This window comes from Fibroporia radiculosa (assembly GCF_000313525.1).
Source record: "Fibroporia radiculosa TFFH 294 genomic supercontigs, scaffold12021, whole genome shotgun sequence".
Classification (NCBI taxonomy): domain Eukaryota; kingdom Fungi; phylum Basidiomycota; class Agaricomycetes; order Polyporales; family Fibroporiaceae; genus Fibroporia; species Fibroporia radiculosa.
This window is the reverse complement of record NW_012133471.1, coordinates 32608-51576: the sequence shown is the minus strand read 5'-3', so window position 1 is coordinate 51576 and position 18969 is coordinate 32608. Positions and strand designations below refer to the sequence as shown.

General features: G+C 50.5%; 6 protein-coding genes across 6 annotated transcripts; 3 read left to right on the top strand and 3 right to left on the bottom strand.

The window, feature by feature from the left end:
• Positions 1 to 442: 442 nt before the first annotated feature.
• FIBRA_07156 (uncharacterized protein) lies at positions 443 to 697 on the bottom strand (the record flags this gene model as incomplete). The annotated part of the gene is made up of 2 exons (XM_012328852.1): positions 443 to 502; positions 560 to 697. The coding sequence occupies 2 exons, from the start codon at positions 695 to 697 to the stop codon at positions 443 to 445; spliced, it is 198 nt and encodes a 65-aa protein (XP_012184242.1).
• A 4476-nt stretch (positions 698 to 5173) lies between these two features.
• On the top strand, positions 5174 to 7384 carry FIBRA_07155 (uncharacterized protein; the record flags this gene model as incomplete). Its single annotated transcript, XM_012328851.1, has 15 exons — positions 5174 to 5475; positions 5533 to 5612; positions 5670 to 5693; positions 5751 to 5793; positions 5845 to 5872; positions 5932 to 5949; positions 6005 to 6061; positions 6122 to 6211; positions 6261 to 6414; positions 6464 to 6656; positions 6867 to 6930; positions 6982 to 7015; positions 7072 to 7131; positions 7181 to 7209; positions 7277 to 7384. 15 exons carry the CDS (start codon positions 5174 to 5176, stop codon positions 7382 to 7384), a joined length of 1284 nt encoding a protein of 427 aa, XP_012184241.1.
• Positions 7385 to 7767: 383 nt separating this feature from the next.
• On the top strand, positions 7768 to 10924 carry FIBRA_07154 (uncharacterized protein; the record flags this gene model as incomplete). Its single annotated transcript, XM_012328850.1, has 12 exons — positions 7768 to 8118; positions 8174 to 8310; positions 8358 to 8490; positions 8544 to 8684; positions 8736 to 9052; positions 9112 to 9201; positions 9255 to 9691; positions 9745 to 9882; positions 9938 to 10077; positions 10158 to 10641; positions 10699 to 10806; positions 10860 to 10924. The coding sequence occupies 12 exons, from the start codon at positions 7768 to 7770 to the stop codon at positions 10922 to 10924; spliced, it is 2541 nt and encodes an 846-aa protein (XP_012184240.1).
• A 2856-nt stretch (positions 10925 to 13780) lies between these two features.
• On the bottom strand, positions 13781 to 14955 carry FIBRA_07153 (uncharacterized protein; the record flags this gene model as incomplete). The annotated part of the gene is made up of 4 exons (XM_012328849.1): positions 13781 to 14302; positions 14358 to 14609; positions 14663 to 14797; positions 14854 to 14955. The coding sequence occupies 4 exons, from the start codon at positions 14953 to 14955 to the stop codon at positions 13781 to 13783; spliced, it is 1011 nt and encodes a 336-aa protein (XP_012184239.1).
• Positions 14956 to 15225: 270 nt separating this feature from the next.
• On the bottom strand, positions 15226 to 15717 carry FIBRA_07152 (uncharacterized protein; the record flags this gene model as incomplete). The annotated part of the gene is made up of 3 exons (XM_012328848.1): positions 15226 to 15253; positions 15294 to 15627; positions 15687 to 15717. 3 exons carry the CDS (start codon positions 15715 to 15717, stop codon positions 15226 to 15228), a joined length of 393 nt encoding a protein of 130 aa, XP_012184238.1.
• A 436-nt stretch (positions 15718 to 16153) lies between these two features.
• On the top strand, positions 16154 to 18956 carry FIBRA_07151 (uncharacterized protein; the record flags this gene model as incomplete). The annotated part of the gene is made up of 7 exons (XM_012328847.1): positions 16154 to 16327; positions 16379 to 16396; positions 16469 to 16542; positions 16577 to 16678; positions 16947 to 17231; positions 17291 to 17396; positions 17451 to 18956. The coding sequence occupies 7 exons, from the start codon at positions 16154 to 16156 to the stop codon at positions 18954 to 18956; spliced, it is 2265 nt and encodes a 754-aa protein (XP_012184237.1).
• Positions 18957 to 18969: the final 13 nt, after the last annotated feature.

Genomic DNA, 18969 nt, shown 5'->3' with positions numbered 1-18969 from the left:
TGATGTGGACGTGCCTGTCTAGGCGAGGCGCAAGGATGCCTATTGGCAGCCACCTATCTCGTGTGGAGCGTGTCTTACGGCCAGCTGTAAGCTAGAACACGCTTCGTCTTCTGGAAATAGAGTTTAACAGCAGGTCGGTGATTTCGACCACGAATCGCAATAGCCCCTCGGTCTCCAAATCATCCCTGTCGACTTGAATGAGACTCGTTTTCAAGGCACGGATGCCTATCAATCGCCTTTGGCTGCGACTGCTTCACTTTGCTCGCTTGCGTCCTATGTCATTGCCGACCCGACTCCCTCGTCCTGCTCTAGACCAAGTGCGGGTGCAAGGATAGGAACTTCCCGCTGAGTCCTTCGCGTGTGGGTAGTATGTGGGACAATCGAGCCCAGATAGCGGACGAGTGCACAGCATGATCTTTCGTGGCTGTCCTTTCACGGGATGTCAAGCCAGTTTTCGCACGTCGAATGCAGCAACAACAAGGGCCTCCCAAAAGACTGCGATCTGTCTTTGTTCTGTGAGCAAGCTAGTGTTGTGCATGGATATTCTTGGATTATTGACATCGTGTACGAATAGATTGTGTGCAAACTTGAAGCAGGAGTTGCGGAAGGGCTCGCGTACATCCCCTTCTTCGGACCTTCCTCCCGCATTGCTCTCAGGGCCATGCCACATGCGATACGACTTCAAAGGTTGCGACATCGCAAACGCTATTCCAGGGAAGACATTCCCCGCCTTGGATGATATACTGGGGTGTCGGCCCGGCTAAGTACCATGAAGACAGAGCACGAAGTGATGAGACAGGGAAGGGGGCCACTAGCCTGTGACGTCTACGAAGCGTTACAGATGTTCTGTTCTAATCATGCCTCCCACAATCTCTCCAACCCCAGAATTCGTCGGATCGTGCTGCAGGATGAAGATCACTTCCCACAGGTTTCGACACGCAGAAGCAGTCTAACTCACGTTCTGCGTTATCGGCACTAGCACATCACTCTGGCTGCGCGACTCACGGATATCGAGGCTTTGTGAGCCAGACAGTCCCATCTGCGCATGTGGGATGTGCATGTGGACTTCTTGCAGTAGAAGTGTGGTCCCTCTATCCCAGACTCCTCTTCTAGATGCACTCTTTCGTCGAGCTCCGCTTAGCCTACGCCGTTCGGTCTCCTTCAGAAAGGACTCACGAACACCGCCTCTCGTGTTAAACTTTGGCCCTCGTGAGACCCTGGTACCATACGCAGTTGACTCGGATCTGTTGTGTTTATGCATCAAGCTGGCCCCAGTGTGGTCGATTCTCTACCAGTCGCAGGAAAAGCTCCGCACAGGTGTCCAACACACACTTGCTCTCCCTCGATTCTTCCTCTTCGTATGCACGACAGGACTCAGTGGCGCTCTAAGTAGGACAAGCAGGACGTCTGGCAGGGTGGTGATTGGCTTTCTGCTTGCGACTTGTTCGTCTTGCCTAGTGCTGGACAGCCCCTCTACGAGTAGTGTTTCTTTCTTGCTGCTACCAATTGCCACTCGCCCATTGGTCCGCGGACGGAGTCGCGCAAGTACACTCAGTGCAACACCTTGGGGCTGCGTACTCTGCCCCGTCACTCGCGAGAATTGTACTGCGATTGTCTCGGGACGGAATAGTTCTTACCCTTCATGATCTTACGGTCGATTGTCTGCCTCCGCCATGACTCCACGTGTGCAGGTAATTATTATGTTACGCATTTAGCTGAAACTCCTCCATTCTGACACGGCTCGCACTATGAATTATTGCAGCAATTTTCGTCAAGGTCAGGCAGGGTCAGGCAAGGGTCAGGCACATATTCCGATCGAAGTTAGGCCCGTTGGTGCCGGTCGGATTCATTTGGAAAGATGTTGAGTAACCGCCTGCTTGACGGCTCAATGTTGTAGTGACATCTCTCAAAGTGAGGTTTTTACTGTAGCCGAGATGCAATATCTCTATTGATCGGTGATTGCGAGCCTGAGTCCGCGGTGTGGGCTCGTCGACTGGGATAAGCGCCCTCCGCGGCTTTGCGACAGACCCATGGCGCAACGCACATTCAGTTCAATGTGAAGTTCAAATACCTCTGAAGCCGGGTCCACGAATATACCCGTCTGCGTCATGTAATCTGACACGACGCCTGTCACTCAAGCAGGTCTACAGCGAATTGTAATGACCGCTATATAATACAGATGGGGAAGTTGGAACCGGACTTTCAAGTTATATTTGCTTAGTGCAGCCATCGATTTTGTAGCAATGTAAACCGAACTAAACATATACGCAGATGGGCAATAACGTACCTCATATTCTCAGACTTCGCATAAGTCTCCGTGACAGAGACTACTAACGAAAAACGAGATGTAGCTGCTTAGCGCAAATAAATTGACGAAGGCCGCTTGACAGTCATCGGATACCCTCAAGGAAAGTGTTCAGCTCCTTTCCGTGCTATTCCCCATGTGTACGGGTGCCAGTTTTCGAGGTAGAACATCAGATTTCTATTGAAATAGTCACCGTCGACAGTTTAGTACACAACGCTCAAGTGTAAACGTCTCGAAATTTTTCGATGCCCGTCTATAGAATTTTCAGGGTCCAGGCTGTAAGGTCTCGATGGCCTTGCGAGTCGGATAGATCAGGGACAAGCGTGAGTTGAACGTTGCATGTCTATATGTCTAACCATCTTGAACCACTGGATTTGCTTGGCTGAAGTCCAGTGTCGTATCTGCCAGTATGTGCCTAAATATTTTCCAATTTCGTTAAGAGGTATTTGCGTCACTTCCATATGCACCCAAGCGGTGCGCACAAGGTGAACTAATTGCTCATTCTACTGTGGTCTTGTGTTAGTGGGCGCTACCGGGGCAGATTGTCAGAATGAGGGTGCTGGACAAGATAGAAGGATACTTACCCAATTACACTCGCTCCACGCCGCGTGTCCGTTCTCGCTGCAGTTTGAATGCACTCTGCAATCAGACAGAAATGAGTAGGATGGTATCGTCCTTTAGAAACTCATGCTTTGAAATATTCAACTGAGAAATACGCACACCACTCATTGTTAGGTATGAATGGTTATCGTCATGCCGTCTATCCCTTGGTCGGAACAGCTCGGAACCATCTGCTCACGGCCTGCTTGACGGTATGATCCCGAGGAAGACCCCGCAACACTGCATCGCCATGAAGCTAGACTATATCAGAAATTACCTCACCATTATTAGTTGTTAGCAGCGCGAACGTGTACAAGCTCTGCTATGAAGCTGTAATCATTCTGCCACCATTCCAATGTCACGTCCAAAGCATTCCGGTTATGAGTTCTCGCCCGAGATAGTGATCAATCTCTCGAGTCTCCATTTCCGCTGATACTTTGGAAAGCTTGAACTAGCATCGAGTTGGTCGTTTCCATAGCTTTCACCATTGCTTGTCAGCAGGACCGTGACAGTCTGAGCCTGGGTGTAGTTCCGGCGACCTGGCAATGGTACAAAAAGAGTTAACCACGTATTCAAAGATGGAATTTGGTACCCGCACAATAGTAGAGCATCAATCAACGATAGAACACTGTTCGCGTGTTCCGACAGTTGATACTTGTCAGTGATAAGTAGGTAATCTCAATCTGAATGGTCCAGAGCAAGTGCCGCTCACACGAATTAGTGAGACGGTCTAAGTCGGGTTTAAAAGATGGTCATAACATAATAGCCATGTGAGTGCAATTTGGGGCCCGCTCTCGTCCTTGCTGATGCAGTGAAGAGAATGAAAAGGCTTTGACATAATTGTCCCGTATGCTTTGGCAAGCCGAATCCAAGTCGAATCCTTGCTCGAACATCCGCGGAGATTCCAGTTCCGACCCGGTCCGTCTCTCTCAACCAACCAGCAAGGAATGTTTTCATCCCCGCCAACCTCCGATTGGGCGTGCCACAAACTGGGGGCCTCACAACTTGTCGTGAGAGTCGTTCAACTGAGAGTTATGCGCAGACCCTGTCTCTCTGATCTCCAGTTAACTACCACGTCTCATGCACGGTAAATGGTATTTCTCTAGTAATCCAGAATGAATTTCCAATTGCCTAGCATCTGTACACAACATTATATAGATGCATGAACTTGCAGTGGATGTTCAGGCTCAAACTTCCGAGCTCTAGCTAACCGCGTGTTCAGCAAGATACACTACCTTCGGTGAAGTTGACGACTCGCTCTGTATGAGCCGATGCGTCGCATCTCGTGCCATGTGAGCTTGTCTGATTTTCGCGTCACAAGGGTCGTAATCCGAAGCCTGATCATCGCTGATCAGTTCGCAGCTGCAGCATAGTATCGCTTACCTCTGAGTTTTCTGGTGAGCGTTGGGAAACATTTCTGTCACTTTAGGCCATTTACCAATTGGCTCGTTACGGCTCTTTCAGAAGGGCGAGAAACGAGGCGTTCCAGGTGTCCCTCGTTCGGTTGACCTTGTGGAAGGAGCCTGGACATCGCGTTCTTAGGTTTTCAGCACTTCAGGTTGCTTTTCGGTTTCTCGATTTGAAAAATTCACGCCAGCACATAGCCCTATTTTTAGAACAGGAAAACATTCCAGTATGGGCATACTACGACGAGGTTCCTTAGTCGATGATCACCCTTCGGAGACACGAATCTTCTGACTTCCTCATTCTTTTCAATGCTGCGCTTTTTGACCCTGAACAACATCTCATAGTGACCGGCTGGCTGTCCGCGAAGTATCATGGGGTCATGCAAGCGGCACGAAGGGATCTGAGGATCCGCCGTTCTTTGAGCTGATAATATGATCCGGCTCAAACGAATCACAAGACCTTCAGAATTATGCAAACTCCCACCAAGATCCTTGCAGTCGATCTCTGTGCACCCTTGTCCATAAGTAGGCATAGTATTGGTGTATATGTCCAGCCTACCATTTACTTTTGCGACCGCTGAACTCGTGGGTGCTTTTACCAGACGCACAAGACTCTGCGGAGGCAATTCTTCCGGAAGGGTTCTTTCTAGCATCCGCAGACTCTTCTTGAGAGACAAAGTGCTACTGATTTTATGGGCTATAACGCGCATTCACCTCGTGTCTATGTGGGGACGTGCCGTATATAAGGTGCGTGCCATGAACGAGGACAGACCAAGTTCCATCTGACTCTACCTCAACTGGCAGAATAGGACACCTCTCCCAGCTAACGATGGTCAACTTATTGTGCTTTACACTATGTGTTATGCTCCTTTTTACTACTGCAATTGCCGCGCCTGCGCCTCTGAGCAAGAGGGTCGTTTCTAGCACAGCGTCTGCGATCCCTGCCAGCGAGACCGTTCTCCCAGCTAGCGATAGCGCAAACAACGTGATGTGGAATCCAGTCGCCGGTACCGGCGCACGGCCTGCCTCTAGCAACACCTCGACCACGGAACATCAACCTATTCGTGGGGCGCTCGGTGCGACGATAGTGGCTCAACAGAATAAAGCCCTTCAGCAGCAAAATCCGGATGCGCTCGCACCGCCGACAACCGATAGTGGCGTGATGTATGTCCATCCTCTTTGAAACAATGCATGCTGGAAGTTAACGCGTCTATGGAACAGCCCGGGCGGTAACATCAAATGGCCGATGAGCTTGAGCCCGATACGACTGCAAACGGGCGGTTGGGCCAGACAACAAAATAGTAGGTGGCTGAGTTTCCTCAGTCGATTCATGTGTCTGATATACTCTACGCATCCAGTCAAACAAATGCCTATCGCGACCTGTAAGTGGTGTCGAGTGTGATGGAATCTGGACCATCGCCCATTTGAATATATTTTAGCTATGGCCGGCGTGAACATGCGACTCGAAGCCGGTGCAATTCGGTAAGTGTCTGCCTATCTCGCTGGCAAACTGGAACCTCACGTTCTTCGTAGGGAACTTCACTGGCACAAGACAGCCGAAGTCAGCAGTGTTTTTCCTTCATAAATTCCTCGTTCGTGACCTGATTGTTCCTAATGCAGTGGGCGTATGTCCTCAGTGTGCGTGTATTTGATATCCCGGATAGGTAGGTGGATATTGACAAATTTGGTACAGGGTTATCTTCAAGTCACCGCGGTGGACCAAGATGGCCAGAACTACATGGGCAATGTGGTGAGTCATGGCATCGTGATAATCCGTATCTCGTTCATATCAAATACGCTGACCTTACAGGGCCCCGGTGACCTATGGTTCTTTCCTCCTGGAATTCCTCATAGCCTGCAAGCAACAAGCGACAATCCCGACGGTGCCGAATTCCTGCTTGTGCGATGTTACCCGTTCCTCCGCCTGTCTTTATCTTACAATTTTGCAGGTATTTGATAACGGCGACTTCAGTGATGACTCAACCTTCCAGCTCACGGATTGGCTTGCGCACACGCCTAAGGAAATTCTCGCGAAGAATTTCGGCACTACTATTGCCGCATGGGATGACCTTCCTGGCAAGCAGCTCTACATCTTTCCCGGTGGTATGTTGTTCAATGTTGATATAAGTCATCTATTCATAAGTCTACTCAGTATCTCCTTCTTCTGACGCTTCGACAGTCGAAGACCCTTTAGGAGAAGTACCGAACCCATACACATTCAAGATGTCCAACATGACGGCAACACAGCTCCCTGGTGGTTCAGTTAAGATAGTCGACTCGCGGACGTTCCCTGCCGCATCGTCGATTGCCGTCGCAGATGTAACCGTCGAGCCTGGAGCAATGCGGTCAGTGCAGCCTTTGATACTGTTGACAATTTCTCACATACAATGTATTCAGAGAACTTCATGTACGCCTTTCTTATCGGTACTTACTGTCCTTATAATGTCGCTAACAGACGAGTAATAGTGGCACCCGACTCAGGATGAATGGACATATTTTCTGCAAGTCGCTTCTCGTTGCTCACTGTAAGAGTCAACTCACCATGCTTATATCAGGTCTGGGAATGCACGAATTACAGAGTTTGCGTCGAGTAGCATTGCTCAAACATATGACTTTCAGGTACGCGATCTTTAATTTCCCTATCTGAGCTTCCTCGCTGACCACGCGTAGGCGGGTGACGTTGGATTTATCCCTGCAACATATGGTAAGCCGACATTGCAGCATTCACCATCAGTGTAACTGACTTTCTGTCTAACACAGGGCATTACGTTGAAAATATCGGCAATGACACACTGCACTTCCTTGAGGTTTTTAATACAGGTATGATGGAGCTTGATTGCTCAACTCTTGCTGACATTGATCCCTGCAGATGTTTTCCAAGATGTAAGCCTCATGCAGGTTCGTTGATTGTGACTTGTTACTGCATGTGGTAAATGTTTGAATGGTGCTGACTTATGGTTCACAGTGGCTCGCGTTGATCCCACCCCAGCTTGTGCAGGCGCACCTGCAAATCTCAGATGAGATTATCACGAGCTTCAAGAAGGCGAAACAAATCGTTGTAGGGCCGAATTGATGGCATAACGCCTCTGCGGGGATAGACGTGAGGAATCGGTGGATCAAGATCACGCATAGTATACCTATTGTTTTCGTACTTCGTTGTTACCCACTAGCGCATGACTTGAACGATAGGGAGTGTTCACTCAATTTCTCTTGTTTACTAAGTATTATATGCCCCCATTGAGGGTCCGGCACAACGCTGCTATTACACATCTACTAGTAAGTAAGTGTGACGGTGTGGAGCGCGTGGCTGAGAACCTGGGCTCCGATAAATTTAGAGTTTAGGGATGTCCATTTTTGGTAATAGTCTCTTGACGCGAACGGCTGGACTTGAGCTCCCTGTTCGTTTACAACCGACCTTCATCCCTCACGCGACCTGCGCATTATCGTGTTCATGAGATGTCCGAACCACCAACGGGTGTCCCTAAGCTTGAAACTACAGAAGACACGCCGTACGGAGATGTGGATGAAGACAAGACTCAGCCCGCAGAAGACATTCTGAGCGTGCTCAGACAACTCAACCCTCAATCGTTGGGAGTGCTGAGCACCAGCAGCAACCCGAACATTGGCAAACAGGGAGAATCAAGTTTGCCGCCACTATCAGAGTGGGACCAGCTGCGTGCTCAACTGCGCGAAAAGCCCTTTGATGCCGACTCCTGGCTGAAGCTCGTCGACATCGCAGAAGACTCGGCTGATATCGAGAAAATTAAAGAGACTTATGAAGGACTGCTCGAAGCGTACCCAAATACTGTTCGCAAGTTCTCCGTGTGTGTGTGTGCCTAAACTCGTCTCACCGTTTGTCCAGTCATCAGCGCAGATTGCCTACCTCAACCATTTCTTAGGTGACCCGGAAACTTTCGGCTTCGCGGAGACGCTATTCAAGAGATTCTTGCGGCCATCATCGTCCGCAGACTTGTGGAAGTTTTACCTCACCTATGTCAGGTCAGTCAGTGTACCTGTAGTCTGATCAACGTCTCATGAGACCACAGGAGGGTGAACACCGGCCTCAGTGCACGCGAGATCATTAAGAAATCGTATGAATATGCACTCAACCATGTTGGACAGGACAAGGACAGTGGTGAGATATGGACGGACTATATACAGTTCCTCAGATCCGGCGAAGTGCGCTGCTTGCCGCATTCACCTATCCATCTGCTTGCTAACATATGCTTTAGACCACGACAACCTGGGAGGAACAGCAAAAAATGGACACGGTCCGTAAAGCGTACCATCGTGCGGTTCAGATTCCGATGGAGAACGTTAAGAGATTGTGGGAGGAGTACCAGGATTTCGAGAACGGACTGAATAAGATCACTGTGAGTGGTTGCTAAACATGTATGGATCCTACTGTGACTAATATCGCCTAGGCCAAAAAATTCCTTACAGACCTTCAAGCAGGACACATGCAAGCACGAACCGTCTTGAACCAGCTCCAAGAGCATCTCACTGTTTTGTTCCCTCCACCCCCGCCTTCCAGAACATCTCGGCCTCCAATATGGCTCCCCCGACAACCAACTTTTAACGCAGGCGATCGCGCGTTAATCCTCAGATGGAAGGCATATTTGAAATGGGAAGAAAGTAACCCTCTCGAGATCGAGGAAAAGGACAAAACCATCCTTACTGGACGCCTGCAGGGGGTGTATCGCAAAGCAGTTGTTCGAATGCGGTTCTTCTCGGAAATCTGGTGAGTTCTAACTCGACCAACTCGACTAACTTCAGGAGTGGGGCTCATTGTATACGTAGGTACATGGCGTATGCGTGGACGAATAGTATCGGAAAGGGCGAAGAGGCGCTCACTATTCTCAAAGCCGGAATTGAAGCTAATCAAACAAGGTATTTCTACGATTCGTCAGGCCTCGGAGATTTTCTTAACAGCTATCTTGTAGTTTCGTTCTCAACTTTGCATACGCCGAGGCACAGGAACAAAATCAAAGCTACGCAGAGGTGCATGTAACGTACGAAAAGTTCTTGCAAGTGCTCTTGCGTGACTTGGAAGCAGTTGAGAGTCGATTACAATCCGCTAACTCGTCCTTCTCCTCAACGACATCTGCCGCGCCGCCGCCCAATCTCTCTGAACCTGCGCCCACCTTGGGCCTTCCTCTCCCTGGCATTCAGTCACAAAATTCGTCTTTCAATACGCAGGTGTCGGACGAGAAGCCGTCGAAGAACAAGGAGCTTATGGAACGCCGCACTGATTACGGTATCGCATGGATAGTGTATATGCGGTTTGCTCGCCGCGCAGAAGGATTGAAATCCTCGCGGGCAGTCTTTGGTAGAGCAAGGCGGGAGCGGCTGATATCTTGGGAAGTATTTGAGGCTGCCGGTACGTCTTTTGAATACCTTAGAAAGGTTCGGTTGTTTCTTGACACGGTGTAGCCCTGATGGAATACCATTGCACGAAGGCGCTGGATGTTGCCAGCAGGATCTTTGAGAAGGGAATGGAGACGTTTCACGATGAGGTGGAGTTTGTGCTTCGTTACCTTGGCTTCCTTATATCTGTCAATGACGAGAACAGTAAGTCAACTTATGCGATTTTGCAGATATTTACCTGAAAAAATTCCACTGATAGATGCTCGTGCGCTGTTCGAGCGAGTCATCGGCACCTTTAAGCCTGAGCAGGCACGTCCACTATGGGAACGTTGGGCACGGTACGAATACCAGTTTGGCGATCTAGCTGCAGCGCAGAAGCTGGAGAAGCGGATGGCGGAGGTATATCCACAAGGCTAGTAGTGTCATCTGCTGGTGGTCAACGTCCTCATATCATATCATTTTCAGATCCGGCAATAAAGCGCTTTGCTGAGCGCCATAAGTACTTGGGCACAGATGTTATCGCAGCGCGTGACCTCGGATATCCTACCGCCCGTCAAAACAGTCTCGTGGGCCGTTCAAATGGCTCGTTCGGAAAAACCGAGACCCAGCAGTCCGTTGTGTCGAATCCGCCTTCAGGAACACAACAGATCGCACCGAGCTCGTCCACGAAGAGGGCGCAGTCTCCTGAACACAGAAGGCGCGATGAGGGCCGTGGAGACTATGGTCCTCCACCCAAGCGGCAGCGGCCGGGGTCACCTCCGGGACGTGATCGTGATCGCGATCGCTGGGAAGGTGGTCCGCCGCGCAGACGACATGGCACGCCACCGTGGGAGCGCGAAAGAGACAGGGATGGCCCTCCGCCGCGAAGATTCAAGGAGGAACGAGACGAGGAGAAGCCTGTGGTGCTCCCGCCTGTGCTGTCGTGGTTCGTGGGTATGTTGCCTGCCCCCACCGCGTTCGATGGTATATTCCCTTCTAGTTAGTGTCAGCCTCACATGTTGACTTGTATTGTCCACCCAGGTCCAGTGTTTAGGACGGATGATTTGATGCAGGTATTCAGGAATGCTGTGATCCCATCGAGCTCAAGCATATCGAGGGCACGCTCGCCACCCCCTCCGCCGCGTGGAGGTAAGCTTAACTGGCCATTTGACTAGGCTGGAGTTCTCATGTCATTGCTACAGGAGGACGGCCTCCTCCGGATTATGGTCCGTACCAAGGCCCCGGTGGACGTCGAGGACGATATTAGTTAAATGGATACTATACCGTAATGTTGGAATCCCGTATATTTGAAGCCTTCTTACGCAATGACATACTCAACGCGAAGATTGTTGCAGCAGTATCTGCTTCCCCGTTGATTGCGGTGTTGACATCTCCTACCATGATTTCTTAATGCGCTGGGGTAGACGGGCTTCTGCTCCGACTCACTGGACTCGGTCCAGGGATCAAAGCCTAGACTCATGTATGTACCTTCCCAATTTACTCAGGGAAATGTGGTTATGCATGACATATGAGACTCATGTCATGTGTTCTCGACCGGTCTCTACTTTATCCATACTTACCGATCCAACTCTCATAAGATCAACCTCGAGCTCTGGGACAGCTATACCCACTGAACCTCGAAATTTCTAACCCAGTCATCGGTTACGTTGTTCTTTTGTGACAGGCTTCTCGTCCACGTCGCGCTCACCACACGAGCTGGAATAACTTTCTTTCTGTATCGGTATTTGTCAGACACGGCCCTGTCTTGTTCAAGATGGCTTGTTAGAATTGCTACAAATCTGTTCTTGATTCTGTCAGCGAGTGCATGCTATCTCCCTCGTTGTGGATGACGCGCTCGCAGCATATCCTCCATACGAGGTGCGTAGACTCCTACATCAGAATTTCATAAGACTTGTAGTTCCCTATTGACTATCTCCCGTTAGGGCCGGGTGTTATTGTTGCACTGCATCTCAGGATATCTCCAAAGGTTAGCAAAGTTCGTTTGTCCCACCACTCACTGGCATCCCACAGCGCTTTCGCCAGAGTCCAGACTATCCGCTATCCCGGGACATTGCATTAGTAGGTAAGTCCGTATTCCCCGTCATTCACAGAAATAACAGTGCTGCTCCTGCGGATCCGTCGGGAGAGGCTGGACCGGAGCCGAGACCACTTCGCTGATGGCTGCGTGCACCTCGGCCATCGCCGGGTTGTAGAACTGGACGGTCTGGAACCATGCCGCTGGCGCGTCAACCGGGTCCCACACCGCTTCAAGGTAAGGTAGGTGAGGCCCCAGGAAAAGACTCGCCGCCGTCTATTGTATATAAATCACCTTGGGTGGCCTCCGTGGAAGGGGCCCTATAGCAAAGCGACGTAGCATTATTTGCAATACTCGAGCTTTCCTGTCACCTCCCGTGCTTGAAATGTCCGGTCGCCCAGATAGTCTTTTCTCTAGACCCAATTCTGCTAGTCAGCAAAACCGTAGCGACATACGAAACTACCGTAGTTTCCTTCATCCACCGCAATCGAGTCCCTCCCAGCCAAAGCTCATCCCATTTCCAGGTTTGTGAGCTTCGGATACACTGGATACGACGTGTAGATGAAAGCTCATATTATGGCACGCTGTACATAGTTCCAAACACTTCTTTCAATCCCCCGGTACAATTTCGAATACAAGGTCAAGGTCAATGTGATCATGATATTGAAGACTATGGACACCAACAATGGTCAGACACCACTGGTAAGTCCAGTAGTTTAGTTGCATGAAATATATATAAAATCCCTCCGCTTACACGGTACTTCTCCAGTGCCGTTACAGTATATTCCCCGTTGCTTACCACTGCTACCGCAAACGCACTCCGGCGCGTGTGACTCGCCCGAGGCTAGCGTCCGCAATGAAGTACTTGTCCCAATTTATTCTCCGTCGCATGGCTATAGCCTACACAACGAACAACGTTGCTATTTATTTGAGGCTGTCGATCCTGGGAGTCTGCTATGCGCGCCTCCATCTCAGTGGTTCAAGTCGTTCGCAAATGACAAGCATGAGCAAGCCTCCCTGTCATTGTATTGTTCTGGTCATGTCAGCGGTGATTCGCCTTATCAACGGGACTCGTCCGCGAGGTCGGCTCCAGCTCCAGCTCCAGCTCCTCCTTTGTCTGCCAAACAAAAAAGGAAGCTAGTGAATCCCGTGCAACTGAAAGCACTCAATGAGGTTTACGTGAAAACGGCGTATCCATCGACTCAGGAGCGGGCACAATTAGCGGAAAGGCTTAATTTACCCATCCAGAGAGTGCAGATATGGCAAGTCGCATGTTCATTCTACGACTTTGGTACATATTGCTCATTCGCTGCTGTCATGGCTTTAGGTTCAAGAACAAACGACAAGGAACGCCTGGGGATCCTCGCCTTCTAAGGAGATCAGCTCCTACATCATCACACCCACCAATTCTCCCAAAGCTGGATGCTTGTGACACAATTTCTCTCGCAGGGCTATGTGACCTTGATCCGTTAGACGTTATCCCGACAAATATTGATCAGGCATATCCTACGACATGTTCAACGAAAGTGCTGCACCATACGTTAGCTCATTTGTCAAGTCCACCCCCAGCCATATTGACTTATGGTCCATATGCTCTAGACGAGCAGAATCATGCCCTCGAAGAGTTTTTCCTTCAGTCCGAAAGAAACCAGACGCTTCTCAAATTGGGAGACTGATTTCTTTCGGCTGGCGGTAGCCGAGATAGTACAAGAAAACTTAGCCCCAACTCTGGGTTTGAAGCGTTAGCATTATGCAACTAGTGACTTGCAGTCGTCGTTCATATTCTATCTGTAATTTATACCCTGCTTCCCTTACTCCGTCATGTTTTGCTCGCTGTTATTGTGCTTTCTTGGTTTCATCTTGCTCTCGTCACCGTCTCAGTTTGTTCCATCTCACATCCACTATACCAAGCTACGTGATCACCTAACATTATAATATAGTACCACTGGCAGCTGTGTTGCGTATACAGCTAAACATAACATATGCAACACCACACCCAACATGTCTGCTATCAATAATAATCAAAACACGGGGCTCAAACACGTACGCTCATCCGCAGGCTGAATATTACAGATGCGCCCCCCCTCTTCACCGTGAGTACGGATGATATTGATGCTGTCCGCGCTGCCCTGCTCGCTGAGGTCCAACCCCCGCGGGCCCGGCACCACCCGCCACCGTTGCTGCTCGAGGGCCCCGAGGGACGTTGGGACCCATCCCACCAGCGCCGGGTGCGCCCATACTTTGTCCACGCCCGCCACCCATCCCAGGGGCACCGCCCATAGTCATGTTGCTCATGTTATTCATGCCCATTCCAGGCATGCGCCCGCCACCGGCTCCCACACCAAACCCGCCTCCCTGTCCTCCGCCCATCATCTGGCCCATGCCCATGCCGCCCATCATTGGGTTCATGCCCATCTGCTGCATCATTCGTGTGTATAGCGACGCCAACGCCTGCGGATCGAAAGACGCATTGGTGCCCATCGCTGCGGCTGGTGCCCCACCGCTGTAAGCACCACCCTGCGCCCCGTATACGCCACCTCCGCGGCCCTGGCCACTGCCTTCAACAAAACCTTCTCGCTGTGAGCGTGGCTGTGCGAGCTTTACGTCGATCTGTGTGACGCGTAGATGAGGATTAGCGATACAGCGACCTGATCGTAACACGTACCAGCTTGCCGTCGATCTCGAGGTTTCCAAACCCGAGAAGTGGCTCAACGTTGACGTTCTCAAACGAGACGAACCCGAAGCCCTTGCTTCGGCCGGTCTCCCGGTCCAGCATGACCGTTGCATCGACGACCTTGCCGAACTGCGAGAAGAAGTCGCGCATTGATTCCGAGGTCACGCTCCCCGCGAGGCCGCCAATGAACAGTTTCGTCGCCCGTTGGTGTTCTTGCCGTGGAATCGCACGCTTAGGGTCAATCTGCAGACGGTGTCGTTGAATGGACAGCGGCGAGCCAGCATGCTACTACGTACGATCTTGCCATCGAGAAAGTGCTCGCGCACCATCACTGCGTTCACCGACGCCGGATCTTCGAACGTCAGGAACGCGAAGCACCGCGACCGCCCTGCGGCGTCTCGCATGATCGTACACGCTTCTACCTTTCCGAACTGTGAAAAGTACTTGCGCAGCCCCTCTGTGCATACTCTATTTAGCGCTACCGTACACCACGCGAGATAGCTAAGAACGCATATGCACCATCTGTAGTGTCCCAATTCAAGCCGCCGATAAACATTTTGCTGTCGTCATCACAGCAGCGAGCAGGCATTGGTGGAGTGATCGAGGCAGGTCGCATGGGATAGATAGAAGCACAAGACAAAGACTGATATTAGCATCGGTAGCCTAGAACAGGATGCAGGACGGCAGAGAGATGGATGGACGACTCTACTGTGCGCGACTGTAGCGAAGCAGTGCTAGCCTAGCTTATCGCTGCTAAGACCTAGGAATGCAGTTGTTCTAGACGCTAGAGCTAGTCGTAGGCGACAGATGACTACCGCAGGAGACGGACAATGCTACGCCCGCCACCTTGTCCCTAAACCTAGGTCCCACCCAGCACAGCGAGCGCACTGCAGGGGATTAGTCGTCAGGGGTAATACAGACACTCACCCTTCCTCCTTCATCTCTGACGGACGCACTGGACGATCAACTGGTCCGTCACCACTATAGTCCTGGCGCGGAGGTGGTTCTCGGTATTCAGGCGTCTGTCGTTCCTGATATGTTGGAATTTGCTGCGTGGGTGGTGAGGTGTATGAAGGGATTGATGCCGGTATTGCATCTAACGTCTCAGGATTGGTCTCTTGCAATGATTCCTGTTTGAAAGATTGAGATGCAGGTTCCTGCTTTACGGGTTGAGGCTCATGAACAGATTCTTCGGGCTCCGGTCGCTCGTCGGGTTGCTCTGTTGGCACAGCGAACTCGGATTCGTCGTTTGCGTAAAGATCTTCAAGATATTAGTATTTCCAGCACAACATCAAGTCAATGATCAGCAAGCGTACTCACCGCCATACAAATCCGCATCGAGGTCCGTCATGATCCCAACAGTGCAGAGATGAGGGTAAGAACAACGAAATGCGAAGTTGGCGCATGGTTAATAATTTTCTCGGCAGTAGCCGGCCGGAGATAAAGTCGGAGTGCTCCCTCGCAGTACAAATCCAATATGCCGCGCATTCCGAGAGATTCTCCGACTGGAATACTCTCGGCAGTAGCATGGGCCTGTGGCTGAGAGCCCAACGAATTAGCAAATATTGTATTCAGCAGGCTCTTTCCTAGACGGACCTTTGCAAATACCCATGCCAGTGAGAGAGAATCAGTACGAAAAAAATGAGAAAGCCGACCAGGCGTCGCGCAGGCAATATCTGACGATGATGGTTGTAGAAAAGTGACTTCGTTCCTAAGCTATAAGTGGAAACCTTACCGCCCATGGATGCACATCACTATTACCATAACACTCAGCATCTCTGGATCCAATGCCTTTGAGAGGATCAGGCCACTCAAATGCTGTGCTGGACGATGCCCCATATTTCACATCCCTGGCTGAACTGGATGTGTGGGCCTCAAAACCTTCCGCGAAACTTACTTCCGTAATACCCTACCACTCAAGGAGTCAGGATTTATCTGCCGATGGCCAAGGTCGACTTCTGGTATAGTGCTCTATTTTGAATGCTTCTCAATGATGTTAACAGTCGAACCAGGTGTGTCATGATTACAAGGTGAGCTCTAGTCAACTGATCCTTCTCGAGTCGTTTGAAGCAATCACTCTCTGACTGGTATGATTTTCATAGGGTGGTTATACCGAGGCGCCTTCGAAGCTCGCGTATACTTTCAATTTCTGGTCCCGATGTGACACATTCATCTAGTAAGTACTAGCAATCATCTAACTCTCACCGTAGCTACAGCAGGGAGAGTAGCTTCTCCCATCATCGTGTAACGATACCCCCATCCGGCTGGATAAACGCTGCCCATCGACAGGGTGTAAAGATGCTTGGCACCTTGTGAGTGATATTGTCTGTTGAATTGAATTGAAGCAATATATCGTCCATGATAATCAGAGCCCTGTCATATGTTGATCCCTTATATTAGCGCCACCGAAGTCTGCATTTCTAATGTCGTAAATAGTGTGTATTTGTATCATGATCGCGATGGCTTTCCAGCTTTATGTTTGCCCTGGTATATTTCGCACTTAATGATTCTGTCTGGGTTTCTGTGCCGTGCTGTGAAATCCGTTCTTGCGCATAGCACTGACTTCGCGCCCTCTTTTAGGATTTTCGAAGGATCTGGACAGTCGGATTGCTTGCGACTCCTGGTCGGACTCCTACCCCAGGCGGGCCCTGGGATGCGATCTTCGGACACATCACTACCTCTGTCCCCTCACTACGCACGTTTGCTTGCAACTTTGGCATACCAACGAGGATTTGATGGATACTTGCTAAACATAGAATGTCCTCTCATTGGGAATGTAGAACAGACACAAGTGCTGGCGGCGTGGATATCCTTACTGGAGGGCGAACTGAGACGTCAGGTTGGAACCCATGCGCAAGTGATATGGTACAACATCTCGTGTTGTCTTCCTTTCCCTATATTGACAATCTTGCTGTTGTTAAAAGGTACGACAGCGTGGTTGTGACGGGGGATCTTCGGTGGCAAAACAGGTTGAATAACTACAACCTTCCGTTCTTCCTTCCATCGACTGGTTTCTTTACCAACTACACAGTGAGCGTATATACTTAAATGTCTTTCTACGAGGCTCGTCTGATTTAAGCTTAGTGGCCGCCCCACTATCCCTCTCGTACAGCACAATATTTCCTTTCTCTAGATCCTGCATTGATATCACGTCCGAAATCCCTTCAGGATATTTTCGTCGGAGTTGACGTATGGGGACGAGGCCAGCACGGTGGCGGCGGATTCGGCTCGTATCGGGCCATCACGCACATCGACCCTAAGTCACTCGGTCTCAGTGTCGCTCTATTTGGGCAGGCTTGGACTTGGGAGACAGAACAAGATAAGCCAGGATTCACTTGGGAGACTTGGTGGGACTATGAGCGGAAGCTATGGGTCGGGCCTCCAGATGCTACCGATACTGTGGTGGTTCCTCCTGAGCAATTGCAGAGCGGCCGCCCTGGATGCGACCATGGGAAGTTTGCGCCCATTGTTTCCTTCTTCCCTGGAAGGTCTCCACCCAACCCCACTGAGCTGCCTTTTCTAACGTGGTTCTCCCCTGGAGTCGGCCGGGCGTGGTTCATCAATGGTATGAAAATCTTGGAAGCGCACGAAGGATGGACGGACCTGGATAAGACCACCTCACTCGGCGATATGCTATGGCCACGTCCTCCCGCGGAATGGGAAGATGGCCGTAAGGAACCATTGCCGGAAGTGATAGCTTCTCTTCTTATGGACGACGCATGGCTGGGAGGGAGTTCTGTGAATCTAGCACTATCTATCTCCGGATCTGAGGCTGAAGATGCCTTCTTTCGATGCATTTGGGTACCCATCCAGTCTCTATCCGTCACTCCTGGACTGTTATATGACATGACATTGACATATAAAGCGACGTCCGATAGGCCAGTAGATTTCGATCTAGGCTTGTCGGTGAGATTATCCGGCGAGGGCGCCGGATCAGACAGAGTTGAAATTACCCCGCTCGCTCTTGAAGGACCCTCTACACAGCACGACTGGACGCGCATGGCTATTACTTTCAAAATTCCACTTGACTCACTAGCTGATGTATCCGTATCATCTGGTCTTTTAGTTGGTTTTGCGATGGAAGATCCGACGGAAGCCATACATATTGACGTTCACTTGGGTCTGCTTTCTGTACATCCAACTTCGATGCCCTCGAGCCGGTCTATCCATAACGCTAGAATTCTTTGGGCAGATTTCCAACGAGAACCTGTACATACCCACCGCTTCTCAGGAACATTGACTTGGCAGATTGCTGCGACTCTCTCGCCCTTGAACAACATTCCAATTTCGAGAGACAGTGAAAACATCGAACCACTTTGGAAGCCGGCAGCCTTGTTCCCTTCGTTCGCGCATTTCAACGTCTATGTTCAGCCTTACCCAGTAGACGGAAGGGTGCACAGTCCTGATGAAGCGACATTTATCGGGACCACCGGCCTGGACGGAAGGGAGCATAGATTTTATGTGGACCCGGCATGCCTACCTCCAAGTCTCTCAGAGGCGCGAGTGGCGCGCTTTTACGTTCAAGGAGTGACTGACCGTGGACACGTCTTAAGCTGGGACCGATGCGCATACGTAGATGTCAGAGTATGAATCCAATGTACCC